At 46.2% G+C, this 21,455-nt stretch overlaps 1 protein-coding gene across 1 annotated transcript; it reads left to right on the top strand.

The window, feature by feature from the left end:
- The first annotated feature begins 3,290 nt into the window (after window positions 1-3,290).
- On the top strand, window positions 3,291-20,006 carry LOC135969979 (uncharacterized). Its single transcript, XM_065541229.2, has 8 exons — window positions 3,291-3,297; window positions 3,384-3,751; window positions 5,555-5,660; window positions 5,923-6,119; window positions 7,390-7,517; window positions 17,894-18,015; window positions 18,798-18,826; window positions 19,750-20,006. Exons 1-8 carry the CDS (start codon window positions 3,291-3,293, stop codon window positions 19,756-19,758), a joined length of 966 nt encoding a protein of 321 aa, XP_065397301.1. The 3' UTR covers window positions 19,759-20,006.
- The last annotated feature ends 1,449 nt before the right edge of the window (window positions 20,007-21,455 follow it).

The raw sequence follows: 21,455 nt of genomic DNA, 5'->3' as shown, positions 1-21,455 counted from the left end.
CTTATAATTTAGTGTAAGGCACGGCTAAGACTCATCCCAAGAAATCAGTGAGCAGACCACAGTGCACAGGCCCCACTCCAGGCCATTAGGTAGCTCAGCTCATCCGGGAGGAACAGTAGCTTTAGGGGAGATGCTGACTCTGTCTTGGGCAACCTTGAATCCATGACTGAGGCGGAGCATTAAAGAACACCCAGTACGTCTGGGAATGACACAGAGCTGGGAGAAACAGGACATGCCTCATCTTTCGCTCATGATTGAATAGAGAAGTTGCCAGGAACTGATGTTTAACCCTGGGCTGTCCACTGGAATCACCTGGGAGCTTGAAAAGTGCCCCGATGCAGTCCGATGCTCTGGGGAGCGGGCCCCGGCGTGTGCGTCTCAGCAGTGTCTTCATCTTCTGTCTCCACTGGGCTCTGGCCACGCTTTCTCCACGGCAGTCCTCAAACTTGATTCTCACAGCAGCAGCAGCAGCAGCAACTGGGAACTTGTTAGACATTCAGATTCTCGGGCCCCACTCCAGACTCACTGAATCCGAAACTCTAGGAAGGAGACCCAGAAATCCATGCTTTAATGAGCCCAGGTGACTCTGATGCAGCTAAAAGCTAGAGAACCACGTTCCTGGAATACCCCTTTTCCCCAGCAGTACTCATCTTGCAAGACTTGGCTCACGTGCCCTCTCTGGCAAGGCATCCCAGCATCTGTAACTCCCTGTCCACACAGGCAAGTCTTCCTAGCACATCAGACAGAAAATCGTGATGGTGACTTTGTGCCTGTGTCTCTGCTAGACCTTGAATTTCCTAAGAGAAGGGATTTTTTTTTTTTTCCTATTCATCTCTTCATACTCTGGAGCCTAAAGTAGTACTTGAAACCTATTGGGAACTTCAAACCAGTCTTTCTCTTCGTAGCCAGCGACAAAAGAAGAAAGTTCTGGCTGCAGTGCTGGGCCTCTGACCAGCTGCCCGTTCTTGCTCCAGGGCCTCCTGCCCTCTGGCTCCTGCTTGCTGCCGGCTCCTCCACTTTTCTTCCTGAATTCAGAAACAGAAGTGGGACTAAGTAGCTCCCCAGCAAGGCACACACCAGGTGCTCGGGAGGCACAGATGCAGCTCCTGACTCAATCTCTAAGCACGGGGCACGTTCAAGTTCAGCACCCCAGCGTCCAATGCAGTGAAGATTCAAGGGGGAATCTCAAGACGTAGCTGTGGAGTCTTAGGACAAGGGAATGAATACTATTTATGTATTTTTGTCTTTAATTTGTCTTCTATAAGCCTCAAATGGGGATTAGGTTAGAATCTGGTGTTTTATGTTCTAAGTATAAGAATACTGAAAAATCAAATCTGATTTACTTTTCCTCCTAAGCACCGATCAGTGCTGTGCTAGAACTTTCCCTTGGTGTGTGCTGGGACTCATCTCCACAACAGTTCACTTTAGCCCTATTGCTTCTTTTAAAATGGACAGTTTTACAAGGCAAATCTTTCTAATATTGGAAAGGATACTAGAAAGGAACACATATTTACAGAGCATTTACTACTCACCAGGCACTATTTTAGGTAATTTTGCATAAATTGTCTTATTTAATCCTCATTCTACCTTTTCAAATGGGAAGCACATTCTAAGTTAAGAAAAAAACAAAAACAAAAAAGGCCAACCAGCCCAGAGTTAGAGCCTAAGACTCGTTCAGAGAGGTAATAAGTGATAGTGATAGAATTGGTAAATATTTATTCAGAACTCACAGATAATTTTGTGTTTAGCACTTTTTCCATACACTAAGCTTGTAGGAGGTCCATGAAATAAAAATTATTTTAAATGTTCAGTTCTGGTTTATAGTCACTGATAAGTTGTTCTGAAACAATTTGAAATTGTTTCTAATTTTAAGGAATGACAATGATGTGACATGTGTTGATTTAACACATGTCCACAACTTTGACATTTTGTGGGAAGAAATCCTATAATTCTAGACACTAGATTTACGCCAAGAGTAATTACTTCCTCGTGTTCTGTTTATTTAGGAATTAGCCAAAACCAGAATTTTCCAGATATACTGTTTTCTTTAACTAGTAGGAAAAGAATCACCAGCTAACACCATTCTCAGAGCGGTCTGACCCCGCTAAGATTGTGTCATAAACGTTGGGCTTCACTGTAAGCACTTTTGGTCCAGAGTTCAGTTTCAAACAATGGACCGTGCAGAACTGGGCGTTACGAAATTCTTGACAGCTTTCCTGTTTGCTCACTGGGGAGGGTAGATAAAGACTCGCTTAGGTGCCTCTTATCTCTAGAATTCTGTAGATGTCGTTGGGGGGCTGGGAGCCTGGGACAGCTCCCCTGGCATGGACCAGGGCTTTTCCTACCTTCCAATATGCCTTCGTTGTAAGATATTAAAGAGGAAAAAACCCCAATAAGCAAGGACATATTGAGTGCTTGCTCTCCTGTGATACTCACAGATAGGAGAAAATATGTGACAATAAAAATCTCCTTGGGAACAACTAAGATTACTTGGCTCATCGTCCTTCCTCTGTAGAAGAGTAAATTGAGAAGAAAGTAAGTAAATTGGACAAGGTTGTAGATTATTTATGATCAGCACGAAGTCGACTCATCTGATCTAATAATGAGTCCACGGCACCTTCAAGGTGCTTATCGCTTAAATTAAGAAGACTGGTGGCCGGGCGCGGTGGCTCAGGCCTGTAATCCCAGCAATTTGGGAGGCCGAGGAGGGTGGATCACCTGAGGTCAGGAGTTCGAGACCATCCTGACCAACATGGTGAAACCCTGACTCTACTAAAAATACAAAAATTAGCTGGGCGTGGTGACAGGGGCCTGTAGTCCCAGCTACTAGGGAGGCTGAGGCAGGAGAATCGCTTGAACCCCAGAGGCGGAGGTTGCAGTGAGCCGAGATTGCGCCACTGCACTTCAGCCTGGCCACAGAGTGAGACTCCATCTCAAAAAAAAAAAAAAAAAAAAAAAATCACTTAACATCCGCAAAACGAGGAATAACTAAGCATCTGTCCATTTGACAGGAAGCCAGAGGGGCGGATGGGTACCAGGCAGGGGCTTGAGAAAGAGTCTCCTCAGGTGGACGTGGGGGCAGGAACGTCGCCGTGTGTTCAGGGCCAGGAAGGAGCCTGGTGGGACGCAGCAGCCGCAGTTGGAGGAACGGGCTGGTGGGGAAGCGGGTGGGGTCATCGCGGAGCCCACGGGGCTGCAGGGGCTGGGCCCGGTGTCCTCCAGTCCTCCGAAGATCGCATGGAGGTTTAGGAGGCATCCGTTTTCTCCCCCGTGGTCTCTACATTTCCAGAATGATTTGTAAATACTTCTTTTGCCGGTCAACAGAGCTTTCCGTTCCATTTTTAAACACACCTGCCTTTCCAGCAAGTCTGGGGCCTCCTGAGGCTGGAGCCCGTCTCCCGTCTGCAGCCCGGTGCGCGGGGCTCGGGGCTCGCGTGGCCTCGCAGCGGGAGCGCGGGGCGCCCCTGTGTTTGGAGGGTGGGCCGAGGGTGGTCGTGGGGGAGGAAGCCAAGTAAAGGGGGAGGCGCCCAGGGCCGGATGCACGTCGGGGGAGCGGTGCTTGAGCTCGGGTGCCCCGGGCCGCCTCCTCTTCCGCCTGGCACCTGCCGTCCCGGGCCGCCCCACGGGCGTCCGCGGAGCCTCCCTCCTCGCCGCCGTCCCGAGTCGCCCCGCGCGAGGCTTTTCCAGGTGCCCCGCCTGGACCGAGCCGGAGTTCCTGGGTCCCCCACCCCCAGCTTCTCCTCCGCTGCAGGTGCGGGCCGACTTTTCTCCGCAAGGTGGTCCCGGGACTCCGCGCTGGGAGCTGAGTGGGTGGGGGCCGCGCGTCCTCTCCCTGCCCGCCTCGCTCGGGGGGCAGATCTGGGGGCCTCGGAGGTCACGGCCCAGATTGCCTTTGCGTGGGGTGAGACGGGAGACCCCGGGGCTGGGGCAGGAGAGGCGCCGTCCTCAGAGATTTATCTGCCGGGCTTCGCTCGGGTGCGGGGAGAAGTGACCGCGAGGCCTCAGAGGCGCTGGGAAGGTGGAACCCACGGGACCTGTGGTGCCGCGCGTGGGGCTGAGCGGACAGGAGGCTTCGCGGGGAGCCCTGGAAGGTGGGCCTGGGGCCAGGCTGCGGGGTGCCGTGGGCTGGGTGATGAGGTGCCAGGTGAGGGGAGTGGGGCGGTGCCCAGGTGTGGAGGGCTGGGCGGTCCCCTGCTGAGGGGGTCAGGATGGTACCCAGGTTAGGTGGGGGAGGTGCACAGGTGAGGGGTGGTGGGGTGGTGCCCAGGTGTGGGGTGCCGGGTGGTCCCTTGGTGAGGGGGGACAGGGCAGTGCCCAGGTGAGGGAGTAAGGCGGTGCCCAGATGAAGGGGGGTGGGGTGATGACCAGGTGTGGGGTCCAGGTGGTCCCCTGGTGAAGGGGGCAGGACGGTGCCCAGGTGCCAGCAGTGGAGTGGTGCACAGGTGTGGGGGGGTGGGGTGGTGCCCAGGTGTGGGAGACCGGGTGGTCCCCTGGTGAGGGGGGCAGGGCAGTGTCCAGGTGCCAGCAGTGGGGTGCCCAGGTGTGGGCAAGGAGTGGTATCCAGGTGCCCAGGTGCTGTGCCCAGGTGCAGCTTGGCTGCAGGAGCCAAGTGATGAGGGTGCTGTGTGGGGAGAGGCGAACTGATTTCTGCAAGAGAAAGTAAACTTCCTTCTTCCATGCAGATGAATAAGATAGAATTAATTATATAGATTATAATTATCTAGTTATAGAGATAAGAATACGTTTTATTCTTTAGTTAAGGGCTCCCAGTTAAAACTAGCTGAAAACAATGACAGCTAAATTCTATATTATGAGATGTTGGCTACTTATTAAATTCATTATCAAAAATATATACATACATATTTGCAGTCCAATTGCATTTCATAGAGCACAGACCTGAGCAGCACCTAGCAAGGGCAAGTGTGCACGAGACACTTGTTCCGCAATTTTGTACCTTTCTGTTTCTAATGGCCCAACTGGTCAACTGTGGCAGGGCGATCATGAACCTCATACAACAGCAGAAGTGCTGGAAATTTTAACTATTTAATTTTAGGCTTAGACTTAGCTATAAATGCTTTCTGATGAGAAGTTCTGTCTTTTCCTTGAATGATTTCACTTCATTTCGTTTTATGTAGTCTCCATTCAGTCATGAATATCTTCCCCAAAGTACCTTTGTAAATCATTTTTTTTTTTTAAATGCTGTAGTTTACTTGTGACAAGCTATAAACTGTATTTGAATTTTTAGGTTAAGTAAGAAACCCATTTTATCTAATATTGCAGCAAAAAAAACAGAACAGTTCCAAGAAAAAGAGGATAAAGTACTTGTTATTCTAGTGATAATACAACTGAATAAGAAAGATTTTCTTTTTCCTTTTTAGTCTTGAGTTCATGAACTTAGGGAAAGCAGGCTTCCCTCTGCTTCTGGCAGCCTTGGCCATGGGGTCTTCACTCTCCTGTTTGGGCCTCACCTTGCAGGGGCTCCTCACCTTGCAGGGGCCATCCATTCCATCTGCCTTCCAGTGTCAGCCCAGGCCTCCTGTCTTCCCCTTCTCAGGCCCTCCTGGTGGGATCCCATCGCATCCCCTGCCTCCACTGTCATCTGCTCCACGTGGTATCTCCAGGGGGACCTCTCTGCTGGGCTCCAGGCCGCATAGCTGTGGGTAAGGCACCTCCCTTTGCACGACTTGTCTCCTGTTCTCTTGGTGTGGAGCTCACAGCCCTCTGGCCTAGACGTGGGGCTCTTGCAGTGGCCCCTGGTTTAGCCTCCACATCCCATCCACCCAGCTGCTCACGTCACACACCTGGGCCTCATCCTTGATACCTTTTACTGAATCCACCCTATGTGATGACTTGAATCCTGCGGGTTCTCTCTCTTGAATGTGTCCTGAATCTGCCGTTTTCTCTCTGGTGCCCATGGGCTAGGTGGCCAGCACGATGTCCCACCAGGACCCCTGCAGTCCCAGTGCCCCCGCCTGGTCATCCGGGGACCTGTCCTCACTGCCTGCTGCCTGCACTGTGTGGAAGGACAGAGGCTAAACGAGGAAGCCTGGAACTCTGGTCTCATGGACATGGCAGCCTGCCCACCACCCACGCCTGCCCAGCCTTTCTTCACGCAGCGCGTAAGACTCTTTTAAAAATACAAGTATTATCCTGTCCTGTTGATGAGTCAAATGATCCCTCACAGTCCTGGTCTTGGAAGCCCCTGGGGCCTGCTCGTGGGCAGCCTCTGTCAGTGTGGGTGCGGGTGATGGAGGCTGGGGTGTGTGGCTGGCAGTCTTGACCAGGTGGGTGTGCATTTGGCCACAGAGCTCAGATGCAGGGCTGTGGCTCCAGCGCTGGTGGCCGGGGTGAGGGTAGAGAGTAATGCAGAAGCCGTGGCACTCTCTGGCCTAAGCCACTTATTCCAAAGTAGGAAACAATCTTCTACATGAGGTCAAGGGGAAGGCTAGGAAGAGGGGGAGTGAGAGAAGAGGAACAGGAAGCAATAGACCTTGGGAGGCTTTGGCGGGTCCTCTTTATTCTGCAGGTGAAGGAAGATAACAGAGGTTCTTTGTCACGGAGTTACTAGAATCAGGTTTGTGTGTAGGTAGACAACCCTGAAATTAAAGCAGGTTTCTTGCAGAGGGGAGTGTGTAGCCGCAGCCCTAGGGAGCTCAGCAGCTGCCCCTTCCGCAGGCATCACAGGGGCTTGGAGAGCTGGGAATTGCCCGGTGGGACTGGATTCCTAATTCTGTGTGAGTCATAAGCCCTCAGGCGACTTCCAGACTGAGGAAGCTGCGGTGCATTGGTGGAGGGAACGTGGGAGGAGGTGAAGGCTGGGGAGAGAAGGGGGGCCTTTGGAGGCTGATGTTGAAGACAAGCTTGGCTTTGGCCTTTTGCGTTGATGCTGGTGAAGATTTTCAGGGCCTCCCTCCCTGCACCCGCTTGTACGTGTTGAAGATCCAGTCCTAGAGCAAATGCATGGGGAAAATAAAATACACAGTCCCTGTCTTCAGGGGACTTGAGGCCTCATCAGGATAGGAGGTCGGCACACGTGAAATAAATAGGAACATGCGAACGTGTGCCTGGGTGCTAAGTCCGCAGTGCTGGGTTTCTTGATGTCTGTTACCTGGAAGATGTAAAGGAACAGAAGAAGCCTTTCTTAGACATAAAATGCATTTGTAAGGTGGAATCTACTCTTGGCTTACTTCAAGATGCATTAAAAAAATGGACATCATCCTTATAAATCCCCTAATCCACAAATGAGTAGTAATGGTGTATAACACTGGGGAAACATTATTCCTGGTGTGTAGTGGGAAAAAAAATTACTTTATCTCTAGATGGTAGTTATTTTAGAATTTTCTAAAAACATTTCCTGGTTTCACGTTGCCCTTTTTCTGTGGTTTGTAGTTAAAACGTGGAGAGCGGAATCTTCTGGGCCCAGGTAACACACCTTTGCTCCGACATTCCCTTCACTACTCACTGGCAAGCTCAGTTGGAAATTCGCTCCCAGTAGGAGGTTCCGCAGCAGACACATGGTGAGTCCCGGCAGAACCTCGTCTTTTAATTGCAGAATGTTAAAGAAAAAGTCACTCAGGTAGCAAAGATTGGCTTTTCAGGGGTGCTTTTATGGAGCTATTAACTCCGAGACACCATTACTTAAATGTAATTTTTATTATTACAATTAAAGACTGATTTGATTTTATGAGATCATGCATTTTTATTTTATGGAAGTTTTATAGTTAATTTAAAACATTACTCTGTATTTAAAATAAAATATAAGCAAGTACAGTGTTAAAATTATACCATACTTCTCTTGCAACTGATGTTAAAACTCCATGCAAGTGATCACTTTGGTAGAAACAAATGTTTCCTGATACAGCTAGGTAATAACTCAAGGAAAGTAAACTTGGTTCATTCTGTTTGTGAAGTTACCAGCAGTTGTCGGCGTATTTAAAATACCAAGTCTAATTAAGTTTATTGTCAATTTTTTTTGTGTGTGAAACATAAACGTTGATTTCCTCTCGGTTGATTCTTGGAGGAAGGAATTTCTTTGGGTCAAAGGGAGCTCTCCTTGCTACTTCAGTGTTTGCAGTGTGAAGAGTTGTAAAAGCTGAGACTAGCCACTCAAAACGCGAGCTTCTGGTCCTGACATTTCACAGAGAGAGGGAGGCTCATGAACCGACTAAGACATGGTTGTGCGGCTAAGATTTCTGTAGCTATGATGCTGCCATCCAGGCCGACTTAAGACGGGAAGTTTCCATGTGAGTTTTTGGAAGGTTTTGGGGTTTTGTTTTTGATGAAGGAAAAGAATGTGAAAGAGTGTTTGCACCAGATAGATTGAGCTGTTAGTAAACATGCACCCTTTAAATTAACTGATGAGAAGGACAAAGAAGGTGCTTTGTCGTTGTCAACTGGATTTGTCTGAAGTCACAGAGGCAAACAGGTGAAGGGGCAGTCCCTCTTCAACTCCCTAATGGAAAGCAGAGATTAAACCGTGCAACGAGGAGAAGTTGAATTGGATTCTTCCTCCCATTTATTTTGGCAAAAGCTTGCTCTTCTTTCTCTCACTTGCCTTTCTTGCTGGGGGAAGCCTGGTTTTTCCAGAATCAAATTAGCATAGGGACAAATATTGCTCAGGAATGTGCGTCCTTTCAAGATCCTCAGCGCTTGTGATGAGTAAGCCTCTGTGTAGTAAGTGGCTGGAGACACATCCGTGTGGCAACCCCCGCTTCTCGGCTGGACTGGAGGATAATTAATCTCACTCTCAGCACTGCTGAACAGACAGCACTGTTCAGAGTCAGGGACGATGGGTGGGCCAGGCCCTTACAAGACACTGTCCTTAAATCGGGTGCTGGCTTCCTATCAGCACGTTGCTTTAGTCACTTCTGCCTTCACTCTTTATAAAAAACAGAAAAGAAAGGATAGTAGGTTTACAGGGGACTGTTTTGGTCCTGGGAACAGAATGCAAAGCCCGAAGGAATCCTAAAGGAGGAGAAATGGGGTAGAGACCCAATGGAAAGGAGTCGGCCTGTCCTAGGAGAAGGTGGGCAGGTTACCTTTTCAGCAGTTTTCGTTTGCAAAATATGAGTGTCTGGGTTTAAGCTGGCATGTGTCAGAGAAATGCAAAAGAGCCAGTATGGAAATTTAAGATTGGGTGCTGAGTTTCTTCTTTTGGTAGAGTTTTTTTTTGTTTTTTTTTTTTGGGGGGAGGATAGTGACTTCTAGTAACTAAGCAGAGTTAGGGTTGTATTTGCTCTTCAGAGTTGGGGGTTTACCATCAGAGGTTGAATGCGATAGTAAGGAGGTAGAGGTGTCCTGGGGTGCAGTTTTCAGACATGATATGACACCCCTCTTAGGAGTCCTCCAAAGCAGGTGCCTCTGCCAGGCGAGCCTTAGGTGGACGCTGGTCAGAGAACCACAGGGGTCTCAGCTGTGAAGGGATTGAGTGGACCAGACAGGCTGACCGTGGTGCTCAGGCCTCCACTGCAAAGTTACCAGAATTCTGCAGGAATGGGTTGTTGTCTTAGCGCTCATTAAACCAGTCAGGCAGTGGGTGACCATCACGGGTGTGGACCCTGGGAGCCAACGTGCCGGCTGATGTGAGGGCCTTGGCACTCAGGCTTATGATTTATGTGCCCAGCTCACACGTGTCAGCTGCAACCATTTCACTCGAGTGTTGGGGCCTAGAAAGCAAAGACTGTGTCTTGTTCTTTTGTGGATTCTGGGACTTTTCTAACCTAAGATTCCTCAGTCCTAGTGTGGCCATATTTGTGGAGGGGGGCGGTTATGAGTATGAAATGAGGTAACAGTAGTGTTTACACACTGTTGGTGAGGATGTAAATTAGTGCAACCTCTATGGAAAACAGTATGGGGGCCGGGCGCATATAATAAACACATATTAACAGCATCAAGCATAGCGCTTTCTAGAGGCTCCCTGAAGACGCCCATGCCCCTTCCCACATCAGAACTGCTCAGGCACTTTCCCAAGGGCTCTGCCATTCTGCACTGTCCTCACCTAACAGCTGGACCTATAGTGGCAAACCAAATTTGACCAATTATGATTTGGCACTGTCCTTACTTCTTAACACTCACGACCCGGACTGAGAACTTGAAACTGGCCACCTCTCACTAATGATTCTGTGACTGGCTCACAACGACCTGTGATGGGAAGGGCACAGGTGAGGGCTCAGTGCCCAGAGCAAGCCCCTTTGTGCTGCTTAACTGCTGTCTAAGTGACGCCTCTTCCCTCTGAAAGACCTGGTGGCTATTAAGGTGCACAGATAATGAGAGCGGGTGGTGGAGTCTCCCAGCCAGGCACGGAGCTCAGCGCCTCTTCCGGGCACACAGTGAGGCTGCACTGCCCAGGGCCCCTTTCAGCTATGCGAGGCCACTGAGTCCTCACCAGTGGGGTCTGAGTGGGAGTGATGTGGGCTGCTGCTGGCCTGCACGGGGACACTTCTCTCAGGCAATCTTTTTTTCTTTTTTTTTTAAATAGTATAAATGTATGGAGTACAGGTGTGGTGTTGGTACGTGCACATATTGCATAGTGGTGAAGACTAGGCTGTTAGTGGAACCGCCATCCAAATAGTTTACAAAGAAGCCATTAAATCTTGTTTAAATCTTCCACCTCCCTCCTGCCCCCGCCCTTCCGAGGCTCCAGTGTCTGTCATTGCACTCTCGGCTACCATGTGGACACTTCCTCTAGTTCACACATATGAGTCAGAACATGTGGTATTTGGCTTTTGAGTTGTTTCCCTTAAGATAATGACCTCCATATGTGTGTGTGTGTATATATATATATACACACACACACACACATATATATATACACACACCACATTGTCTCATCCTTTCCTCTCTTGATGGATACTTAGGTTCACTCCACATCTTTGCTATTGTGAATAATGCTGCTGTAAACATACGCGTGCAGATATCTTTTTGATATGGTTTATTTTCCTTTGGATCGACACTCAGTAGTGGATTGCTAGATTGAATGGTAGTTCCACTTTTAGTCCTTTGGATCGAAACTCAGTAGTGGGATTGCTGGATTGAATGGTAGTTCTACTTTTAGTTCTTGGAGAAATCTCCGTGCTGTTTTTCATTTTGTTTTTTCAGACAGAGTCTCACCCTATCGCCCAGGCTGGAGTGCAATGGCGTGATCTCGGCTCACTGCAAACTCCACCTCCCAGGGTCAAGCAATTCTCATGCCTCAGCCTCCCAAGTAGCTGGGATTATAGGTGTGTACCACCATGCCTGGCTAATTTTTGCAGTTTTAGTGGAGATGGGGTTTCACCACATTGGCCAGGTTGGTCTCAAACTCCTGGGCTCAAGCGATCCTCCCACCTCGGCCTCCTGAATTTCTGGGATTACAGGCATGAGCCACTGCTCCCGGCCTCCATACTGTTTTCCATAGAGGTTGCACTAATTTACATCCTCACCAACAGTGTATAAACATTCTCTTTTTTCCACATCCTTGCCAACATCTGTTATTTTTGTCTTTTAAGCAATAGCCATTCTGACTGGTATAAGATGGTATCTAATTGTGATTTTAATTTACATTTCTCTGATTAGTGATGAGCATTTTTTCATATGCTAGTTGGCCATTTGTATGACTTCTTTTGAAAAACGTCTATTTTTGTCCTTTGCCCGCTTTTTTAATGGGCTTATTTTTGTTGTTTTTGTTAGTTGTTTGAATTCCTTGTAAATTCTGGATATCAGTCCCTGGTTGGATGCATTGTTTGCAAATATTTTCTACCATTCTGCAGGTTATCTGTTTACTCTGTTGATGATTTCTTTTGCTGTACAGAACCTTTTTAGTTTAATTAAGTCCCATTTGTCTATTTTTGCTTTAGTTGTTTCTGCATTTGAGGTCTTAGGCATAAATTCTTTTTCTAGACCAATGTCTAGAAGAGTTTTCCCTAGGTTTTCTTCCAGTATTTTTAGTTTCAGGTCTTACATGTAAGTCTTTAATCCATCTTGAGTTGACTTTTTTGTTGTTGTTTTTGTTTTGAGGCAGCTGTCTCAACTCACTGCAACCTCCACCTCCCAGGTTCAAATGATTCTCCTGCCATTGCCTCCTGAGTAGCTGGGATTACAGGTGCCCACCACCACGCCTGGCTAAGTTTTGTATTTTTTTTTTTTTTTAGTAGAGATGGGGTTTCACCATGTTAGCCAGGCTTGTCTCAAAATCCTGAGCTCAAGTGATCTGCCTGCCTCCGCCTTCCAAAGTGCTGGGGTTACAGGTGTGAGGCACCATGCCTGGCCTTTAGTTGATTTTTGTATATAGTGAGCGATAGGGGTCCAGTTTCTTTTTTCTGCATATGGCAATCCAATTTTCCCAACACCATTTATTGAAAAGAATATCCTTTCCCCAGTTTATGTTTTTGTTGCCTTTGTGAACAGTTGGCTGTAGATGTATGGCTTTATTTCTGAGTTCTCTATTCTGTTCCATTGATCTATGTGTCTGTTTTTATACCAGTGCCATGCTGTTTTGGTAACTATAGCCTTGTAGTATAATTTGAGGTCAGGTAATGTAATGCCTCCAGCTTTGTTCTTTTTGCTTAGGATTGCTTTGGCTGTTCATATTCTTTGGTGGTTCTATATAACTTTTAGGATTTTTTTTTCTAAGACTGTGAAAAATGACATTGATATTTTGATAGGGTATAATGAGTCTGTAGATTGCTGTAGGCAGTATGGTCTTTTTAACAATATTAATCTTAACATCCATGAGCATGGGATGTTATTCCATTTGTTCGTGTCATCTGCAATTTCTTTCATCAGTGTGTGGTAGTTTTCCTTGTAGCGATCTTTCACCTCCTTGGTTAAATATATTCCTAGGTATTCTGTTTTATTTGTAGCTATTGTAAATGGGATTGTCTTGGGCAATCCCTTTACTCTCTCCCAGTTTCCAGGTTGATGTTGACCCCCTGGGAAACCTTGGAAGCCACACATTGATGATGGCAGAACCTCCATTAGCTTGAGTCTTGAAATAACAGTATAGGGGGTAGCTCTCCCCAACCCACCCCTCCATTGCCAGTCATGGGGCATAGCTCCCCACAACCCACCCCTTAATTGCCAGCCATGGGGCATAGCACCCCCTAACTCACCCCTCAATTGCCAGCCATGAGACATAGCACCCCCACCTTGCCCATCAATTGCCAGTCATGGTTCATAGTGCCCTGGAACCCACCCCTCAACTGCTGGTCATGACAGAATATCCACACTGGACTTGTGGTTTGAGAGAAAAATAAAAATTTTGTCTTGTTAAGCTATTTTAAATTTTGAGGATTATTTGTTAAAGATGCCAGTATTTTCCTACCTAAAAGAGGATTCCTTATTAAAGGCTGTGGCACCACCGTACCTCAATCCCTGAACCAGAAAACGAAGGCAACAACTTTAATATTTCTTTATCCTTATTTCCAGACCAATTCCAAAGCCTGAATTTTTTTAAACTTTTAACTTTGAGATGGTTTAGACTTAAAGAGTTGCAAAATACTGCAGTTACCAATATACCCTTCCCTCAACTTCCTCCAATGTTAGTATCTTATATAACCATCATATAGTAATCAAAACTAAGAAATTAACATTGATAAATACTATTAATTAAATGACAGAGTTCGTTGGATTTCACTCGTTCAGGGACCTGGTAAGACATAGTAGGAATAAAATGTGAGACTCTTGTGTACTTTGGATTACAGAAGCAAAATATGGTTTTCACACAGTTGGAAGACAGCCAGCTGCCCACAGTGTTATCACCAAAGAAAGACTACTAGGTGGCTCAGAACCACACGTGTATTGACGTGAAACTAGAAGTAACTAGACACGTGAGCCTAATTTTTTTTTTTTTGAGACATTCAAGTTCAGCTCTCCTACTTCTTTTCTTTTCTCTCTTTTTTTTCTTTTATTTTTTGAGGCAGAGTCTCACTCTGTCACATAGGCTGGAGTGCAGTGGTGCAATCTTGGCTCACTGCTACCTCTGCCTCCTAGGTTCAAGCAATTCTCCCACCTCAGCCTCCCCAGTAGCTGTGACTACAGGTGTGCACTACTGTGCCCAGCTAATTTTTGTATTTTTTGGTAGAAACAGGGTTTCACCATGTTGGCCAGGCTGGTCTTGAACTCCTGACCTCAGGTGATCTGCCTGACTTGGCCTCCCAAAGTGCTGAGATTACAAACGTTGGCCACTGTACCCAGCTTGAGCCTAATTTGATCCCAGAATTAAAGAACACCATAGACTGAGTGCGGCGGCTCACGCCTGTAATCCCAGCACTTTGGGAGGCCGAGGCAGGTGGATCATGAGGTCAGGAGATTGAGACCATCCTGGCTAACACGGTGAAACCCCATCTCTACTAAAAATACAAAAAATTAGCCAGGCGTGGTGGCGGCACCTGTAGTCCCAGCTACTCAGGAGGCTGAGGCAGGAGAATCGCTTGAACCCGGGAGGTGGAGGTTGCAGTGAGCCAACATTGTGCCACTGCACTCCAGTCTGGGTGACAGAGTGAGACTCTGTCTCAAAATAAAAACAAAAACAAAACAAAACAATAAAACAAAAGAACACCATAAGGCTGTCCCAAAGGAGGTACCAGGGGGAACCTTGGTCAAGTCAAGAGAAGAAACGAAGGACTGAGGATTATTTGTATGAGTTTAAATACTTATAAACATTTAGAGTTTTGCATAAATATATAAATCCAAGCCCAATGTATGCAAACTTATTGGGCACAGTCAGCCTGTTGCTCCTCCAGTGACAGGTCAAAGGACGCGATGGACTCAGCCTAAGTCGCATACCCGTTCTTCCTTTCTCTTCTAGTGCTGCCATTACAGTAGAAGAGAAAGGCAGAAGTGGTATCTCACGATGGGTGTCTCTCAATTCATGACACATGAACTGAAGCATTATGGAAGCATAGTGACACATGAGTTGAGAGAAGGCAGGGCAAGACCTTGCTCTCCCATGCCTTCAGTGGGTTGGGCTGATGTCAGAACAAGCAAAGAATCCTGTTGTCTGATTTTACCCTCTCCCCTGGTTGCTGTCCAGAGCGTGAGGTCCACCCAGCCTGGGAGCAGATAGGGGTTGACAGTGCAATGGCTGTATCCTCTGCGTGGACGTGGTGAGTCCTGCAGACAGCATTCCATTTGTTCTTCCCATGAGCAACGCTCCTCATCTCTCCTCTCCCTTGGCTTGTCCTCTGTTCACATGTGAGGTGCTCACGTGGGAGGTCATGCCCATGAGGAGGATGGGTATGTCTTGGGGATGAGGGTGGGGAAAGGGTCTGATGTAAGGTGCTGCAGGGAGGTGAGATGTGAGTGGGAAGAGCTGTCCTCCCATTTCCCTATGTGCCTGGATGTGAAGGGTGAGCACAGGAAAGGAGGAGAGACAAGCCTAGGAGGTGTCCACACACGGAAGAGGACTTCATCTGACAGTGCCACCTGTGTCTCAGGGCTGCTGTGGCAAAGACCACAGACGGTGTGAGGCTGAAGCCACAGAAATTTTTTCTTACAGCGCTGGAGGCTGGAAGTCCAAGATCAAGGTATTGGCAGGGTTGGTTTCTCCTGGGGCCTCTCTGCGTGGCTTGCAGAAGCGTCTTTGCCCTGTGTCCTCACAGGGTCGTCCCTCTGTGTGTCTGTGTTTGAATCTCCTCTTCTTATGAGGACGCCAGGCAGATTGGATTAGGGCCCCCACCTAATGACCTCATTTTGACTTAATCACCTCTCTAAAGACCTTATCTTCAAATACAGTCACATTGCAGGGGCTAGGACTTCAGCATATGAATTTTGAGAGAGGAAGAACTCAATTCAGTCCATAACATCCCATCATGAATATAATGATCTGTAGATTTCAGCCATGTAGCTCAGTTATATCAGTTGTAAATACTGCAGAAGACTCTCTTGTCTGCTACAAAAGCATGATGGCCCTTTGGTTCCTGAAGCCTTGGATGCTAGAACAAACACATAAATCAATAAATGACCTCTACCTAAGCATTTGCTTTTTATGTGCATAGTATAAAAAGTCTGACCCAGAGCTCCACTCTCAGCATTTTCATTTTTGTCTGGAAACAGCAAAAGGGGAAGGGAAAGAGCATGAGTTCCTGGCCCCAGGTCTAGTGTGGACCAGGTTTATCGCTGTGGACAATTCCCACTTAATTACTATTTTGACCTGTAGCTTCCTGTAACCTGGTTGTTAATTATGTCTGCTCTTCTTACCTCATAGATTTCATGAGGATTGAATAAGAGCACAGAGTGAAACCCTTGGCCATTATGGTTGCTAATAATTTAGTTTGGCTCTTCAGTTCCATAGATATTTATTGAGAGCTTATTATCTTCCAGGAGGCATTAGGGATATAAAATTGAAGAGAATGGGCCTTGTCTTCAGGAGAAGAGAAAGACAAGGACAAGATGATCTCATACACAGCTCATTTCAGGAAGATAGATGTAGACACAGTGTGCTGTCCAAGCATGAAGGGAGGGTACTTAGCTCAGCCGGGCTGTAGGTGGGGCGGTCACGGAAGAATTCTGGCAACCTCTCATCTAATGGATGACTCCTGGAAGCGTAATTCTGAAATACTCTTTAGAAAAACAGAGTCAGGAATGCAACTGAGGAAATCAGTCGGCAAATGGAAAATAGTTCAGATATCAGATTTAATGTGTTCAGGTATTAAATATTGTTGATAGAAAATCCAAAAGAATCTACAGGTAAACTCTTAGAATTCTTAGGTAAGGTTTTCAAGGTTGCAGGATACAAGGTTAATAATAACTGCCTTTCTATATACGGTCATTAAACAACTGGAAATAAAATTTTAATAAATTACCACTAGCATCACAGACAGGAAATTTCCATGCATAATTGTAGTGAAAAATGAGGCGATCTCTGTGCTGAAAATTAGAAAACATGGTAGAAATAAAGGAAAGAAGAGCTTCATCTATGGACAGACTTGCCGTGCCCATGAACTAGATGTCATGTTATTGGTAAAATGTCATTATTTCCGAGAACATCTGTAGATTCAATGCAGTTCCAACCAAAATCTCAGCAATATTTTTTGGAAATTGATACACTCATGATAAAATTTATATGAAAATAAAAAGGGCCAAGCATAGCAAAGGCAATTTTGAAGAAGAAAAACAGTTCAAAGATGACCCATCTTGTAAATACCCAACGTTATCATAGATTAAAATGGCCCAAGTATTTATGAAATCCATGTGTTATAAAACATGTCATCTAATCTCATTATTTTCCTTATCATTATTATTTTCCTTATTCTGCTCTTATCTTTAATTCCGTCTGTATTAGTTGGCTCAGGCTGACATAAAAATGTAGTACAGACTGGGTGGCGTAACAGACATTTATTGCTCACAGTTAAGGAGGCTGCAAGTCCAAGACCAAGGTGGCAGCACGGTCAGGTTCTGGTGAGGGCTCTTTCCTTGGGTTGCAGATAGTCATCTTCTGTGTCCTCATGTGGCCTTTCCTCAGGGCTTGGTGGGAGGAGTGGGAGGGAGACAGAGAAGAAGAGAGAGAGAGGGAGAAAGAGACAAAGAAGGAGAGAGAGGGAAAGGGAGAGAGAGAGGGAGAGTGTCTGTTCTTATAAGGACACTAATTCTATGGGATCAGGGCCCCACCCTTATAGTCTCATTTAACCTTAATTATTTCCCTGGAAGCCCAATCTCCAAATATAGCCACATTGGAGGTTAGGACTTCAACATATGAGTTTTGGAGGTGAGGCAGCACAGGTAGTCAAGGAAATAACCATGTCCTTGCAATGTGGCAACTGTGGTGACCACACTGCCAACACAAAAAGCCCCAGCATTTGCACTGTCGTCAAGCTCACTCAAGCAAAGCTGTCTCCAGTGGGGAATTTCCCCTGTAGAGAACATGTGCATTTTGATTTTGCCTGTCCTCAGACTGACCCTTTGCTCACTATAATAGTAAACTACACACCCCTGGCTGGAGATTTCAGACGTTCATGAGACCTGTGACATATTGTGCCCAGGGGCCACACAGAACGTGCTTCCTAGCAACATGTCTTCCCACCCCTTTTGAACAATCAGGTAAGACTTCCATAAAGGGGCCTGGTAACTGTCAATGCTGTCTCATCCTCACGAGGAACCCGCTCCAAATCCTCTCCGAAGTGTTACTTCCTCATTTGCACCTAACACTCAGAGTGCGCTTTGTCCCCGAGATCAGTGGCTCAGTGCTGCACCTCCTTTGCTGTGTGTCTCTGGTTTACATTCTTTTAACAAAAAAGAAAAACCGTGGTCTCATAACCACTGTCAACAAAGGCACACAGACGTTCCATCCGCATCATCTTCCTCTTCCTTTCTCAGGATTTGCAAGCTTATGTTGGACTCTTGGCTTACTAATTTTTAATTTTTTCTCATACATGCATGTAAGGCTAAGTATTTCTCTTTGGATACTATGAGAGCTGTTTCTCCAAGGTAATACAGATTCTTTGATATGTATTACCTTCGTTATCATTTGGTTCAAATTAAACTTGTAATTGTCCTGCGAAGTGACCTCAGTTGGCAGGGCCGTGCATCTCATTCAGCTGTGTGGGTGCAGCGAGATAGTGATGAAATGGGCTTAAGCATCGTATTTTAAAGATGACTCCAGAGACATACTGCTTGGCTTCAAATGCCTGCTTTATTGCGAATAGGACTTTGACCGGGGTAACTTACGTAACTCCTATGTGACTCAGTTTCCTCAGCTCCAAAGTGGGAAAAACAAGGTGTGTATTGTAGTGTGTGTGCATGCGTGCGGTATTTTCATCTGTCCTGCTTTGGGAATTCCTTCTTCAAAGTGTTCTCATTTTTGCTTCTTTTGGTCCATGCAGGCTTCAGCAGTTCCAGTCTAAATTTCGAGGTAAGTTTTTTGCTTGGAGTTCCTGCTGTCTTCGGGCAGTCGTATTCAGACTCTACCCCCTTCTCGTGCTGCAGATTTGGAAATTCTGCACCTTATGGATGATGTTTCACCTCTCCAGACCCTGGGGAGACAGCGAGTGTCTTCACGCTGCTCCGTCCATTGATACGTGGCCTTGTGGCTTTGCCCATCACCTGCAGAGCTCAGCCAGTCTCCCTGCTTTGGGCACAGGCTGCACATCCGGAAGCTGTGTGAGCTGGACTGCAGGTCCACTCTCCTGCCCGAGGCCTTGGGTCACCTGTGTGCCGCCGGCTGCTTCTCTCACCCTTGACCTCTGGGGCTTTCTGCTCTTCCTCTTGAGCTCAGCTGTGTCTTTTAAAAATGTTTATTTTGAACTAGTTTTTCTGGCTGACGGCAGTGGGAGAAGCACTGGTTGCATCAGTCCAGGCCCCCGTATTCTTGGAAACAGGACTGATGTTCAAGCACAATTGTTGTTTTAAGTAAATGACACCCCTTTATGTGGCCTGGAATGAGTCTGGACTTTAAAAAATTAGTTCACATGATTCATTCATTATACTTTTCCCCAATGCAATGTTGAACTGTAGCAAAATTCTTGGCATGAGCATTCTTTTCTATTCTTTTAGGCATAAGCTGCCGCTGGGGGGTGAGCCATCTCCAGCACAGAGCGTCAGTCTCACCAGAAGAGGATGAGGCAAGAGAGCTCAGCTGCTGGAGGTTCTCCTCCTCACCGGGCAACTTAGGGTTATAACATCTACAGCCTCTGTCCACTGTAACTTTGTCCAATAATTTCACTCTTCCTTTCCAGGGACCCTTTTTGAGTCTGTTGGTCTTTTATGCAGTGTCTCTGCTTTCATTAATGAGTTGATTACACTGAATATCCATTAGAGACCGCTCTTTTTTTGCAGCATAACTGAATTTTGAAGATATCTCTGGAATTCTTTGGGAAGAAATGGATAACTACATAAAACTATATCTGAGTATATTGAACAATCTCAAGAAAAGTATTATTGGGCACCGAAAATTATTTGAATTCTCTTTCTTTTCTGTTTTGTTGAATTTCATTAGACGCTCAAATTCTAAAAGTGAGGCATCTATCTTGCACTTTGGCCGAGTGCCTGGATCTGTTTGAAACTGGATCTTATAAATATTCCATCAAGTCCTATGTAATGGGTTTGCTTTTTCCTGCCAGTTAGCCTGTGTGGATGGCATCTGAAACGTTTGTGACATTTTTGCAAAACTTGACAAAAACATTTCAAGCATTAATAGTTTAGTTAATAAATTACTCAGCACCCAAACACTACATTAGTTAAGAAAATTCTTGACACTAATCCTGCCATTTTACGTTTGACATTTGGTAGGTGACTGCTAGCCTGCAATATATCAGTTTAAAGCTGCACCTCAAATGGCAGCGCTTAGAAAATGCCCAGTGCAAGGTGACTTGGCACTTTCCTAACGAGGAGGGACAACTAGTGAAATCAGGTGGTCGGCTCCGTTTAAGAACTCATTTCATTTAGAGAGTCTGACTGGGCAGTCATCTTTTTTTTTTTTTTTTTTTTTGAGAAAGAGTCTCACTCTGTCTCCCAGGCTGGAGTGCAGTGGCATGATCTCATCTCACTGCAACCTCTGCCTCCTGGGTTCAAGCGATTCTCCTGTCTCAGCCTGCCAAGTAGCTGGGACCACAGGCGTGCGCCACCATGCCCAGCTAATTTTTGTATTTTTAGTAGAGACAGGGTTTCACCATATTGGCCAGGCTGGTCTTGAACTTCTGACCTGGAGAGATCCATCCACCTCGGCCTCCCAAAGTGCTGGGATTACAGGTGTGAGCCACCGCGCCCAGCCTCGACTGGGTGTTCTACACTAGAAAGCTCCCTCTGCATGCCCACGCAGGACTCAGCACCACAGGACCAAGCCATGTGCATTAGTACAGTGTTTATGAATACATATATTCATAGATAATTTAAACTATTTTAAAAGTAGTGATAAAAATAACCTCCTCAAATTGCAGTGTATGCTACATTTTAACACACTGGAAAATAACAAGACAGTAAGACATTACTTTGTGCTTCTAGATTAGTTTCTTTGGGGAAGACTTTGAACTAAAGATAATCCTGCCATTTTGTGGTCAGTATTTGAACTTCTTATAATCCATTATTAATTTAAAAGTTCTATCTCTATAATGATCTTTCTTGGAATTTAGGCTTGTGATTCCCACTAATGTCAACGTCTGTAAAAGACAGTATTTCCAAAGCATTACATATATGTGTGTGTATAGACACGTGTGTGCGTGTATTTGTAGTGGTAATACTGGCTCAATGAATGGCCACACAAGCTTTCACGTTCACTTGACATTTGATCTAGTGACAGCTTATCCGTCATTTGTGTGGTAACAAGTGAATATGCATCTGGCCATCGTGCCCTTATATTTTTGGTACATATGGTAGATATTGTAAACCTGGGATTGCTTTACATATTTTTATAGTTTCCTACTCTTGTTGCAAACATCTGGGTCAATTTGATTGAAGAACAGCCAGATTGCAAGGTGAAATGTTAAAAACCCATGGTTATTTTCAACTATGTAGGGCAATGTGCAACCCAAACAGAATACCAACGT

Source organism: Macaca fascicularis, chromosome 3 (assembly GCF_037993035.2).
Source record: "Macaca fascicularis isolate 582-1 chromosome 3, T2T-MFA8v1.1".
Lineage (NCBI taxonomy): Eukaryota > Metazoa > Chordata > Mammalia > Primates > Cercopithecidae > Macaca > Macaca fascicularis.
Note: the sequence above shows the minus strand (reverse complement) of the source record. Positions and strands in the feature narration are given on the sequence as shown.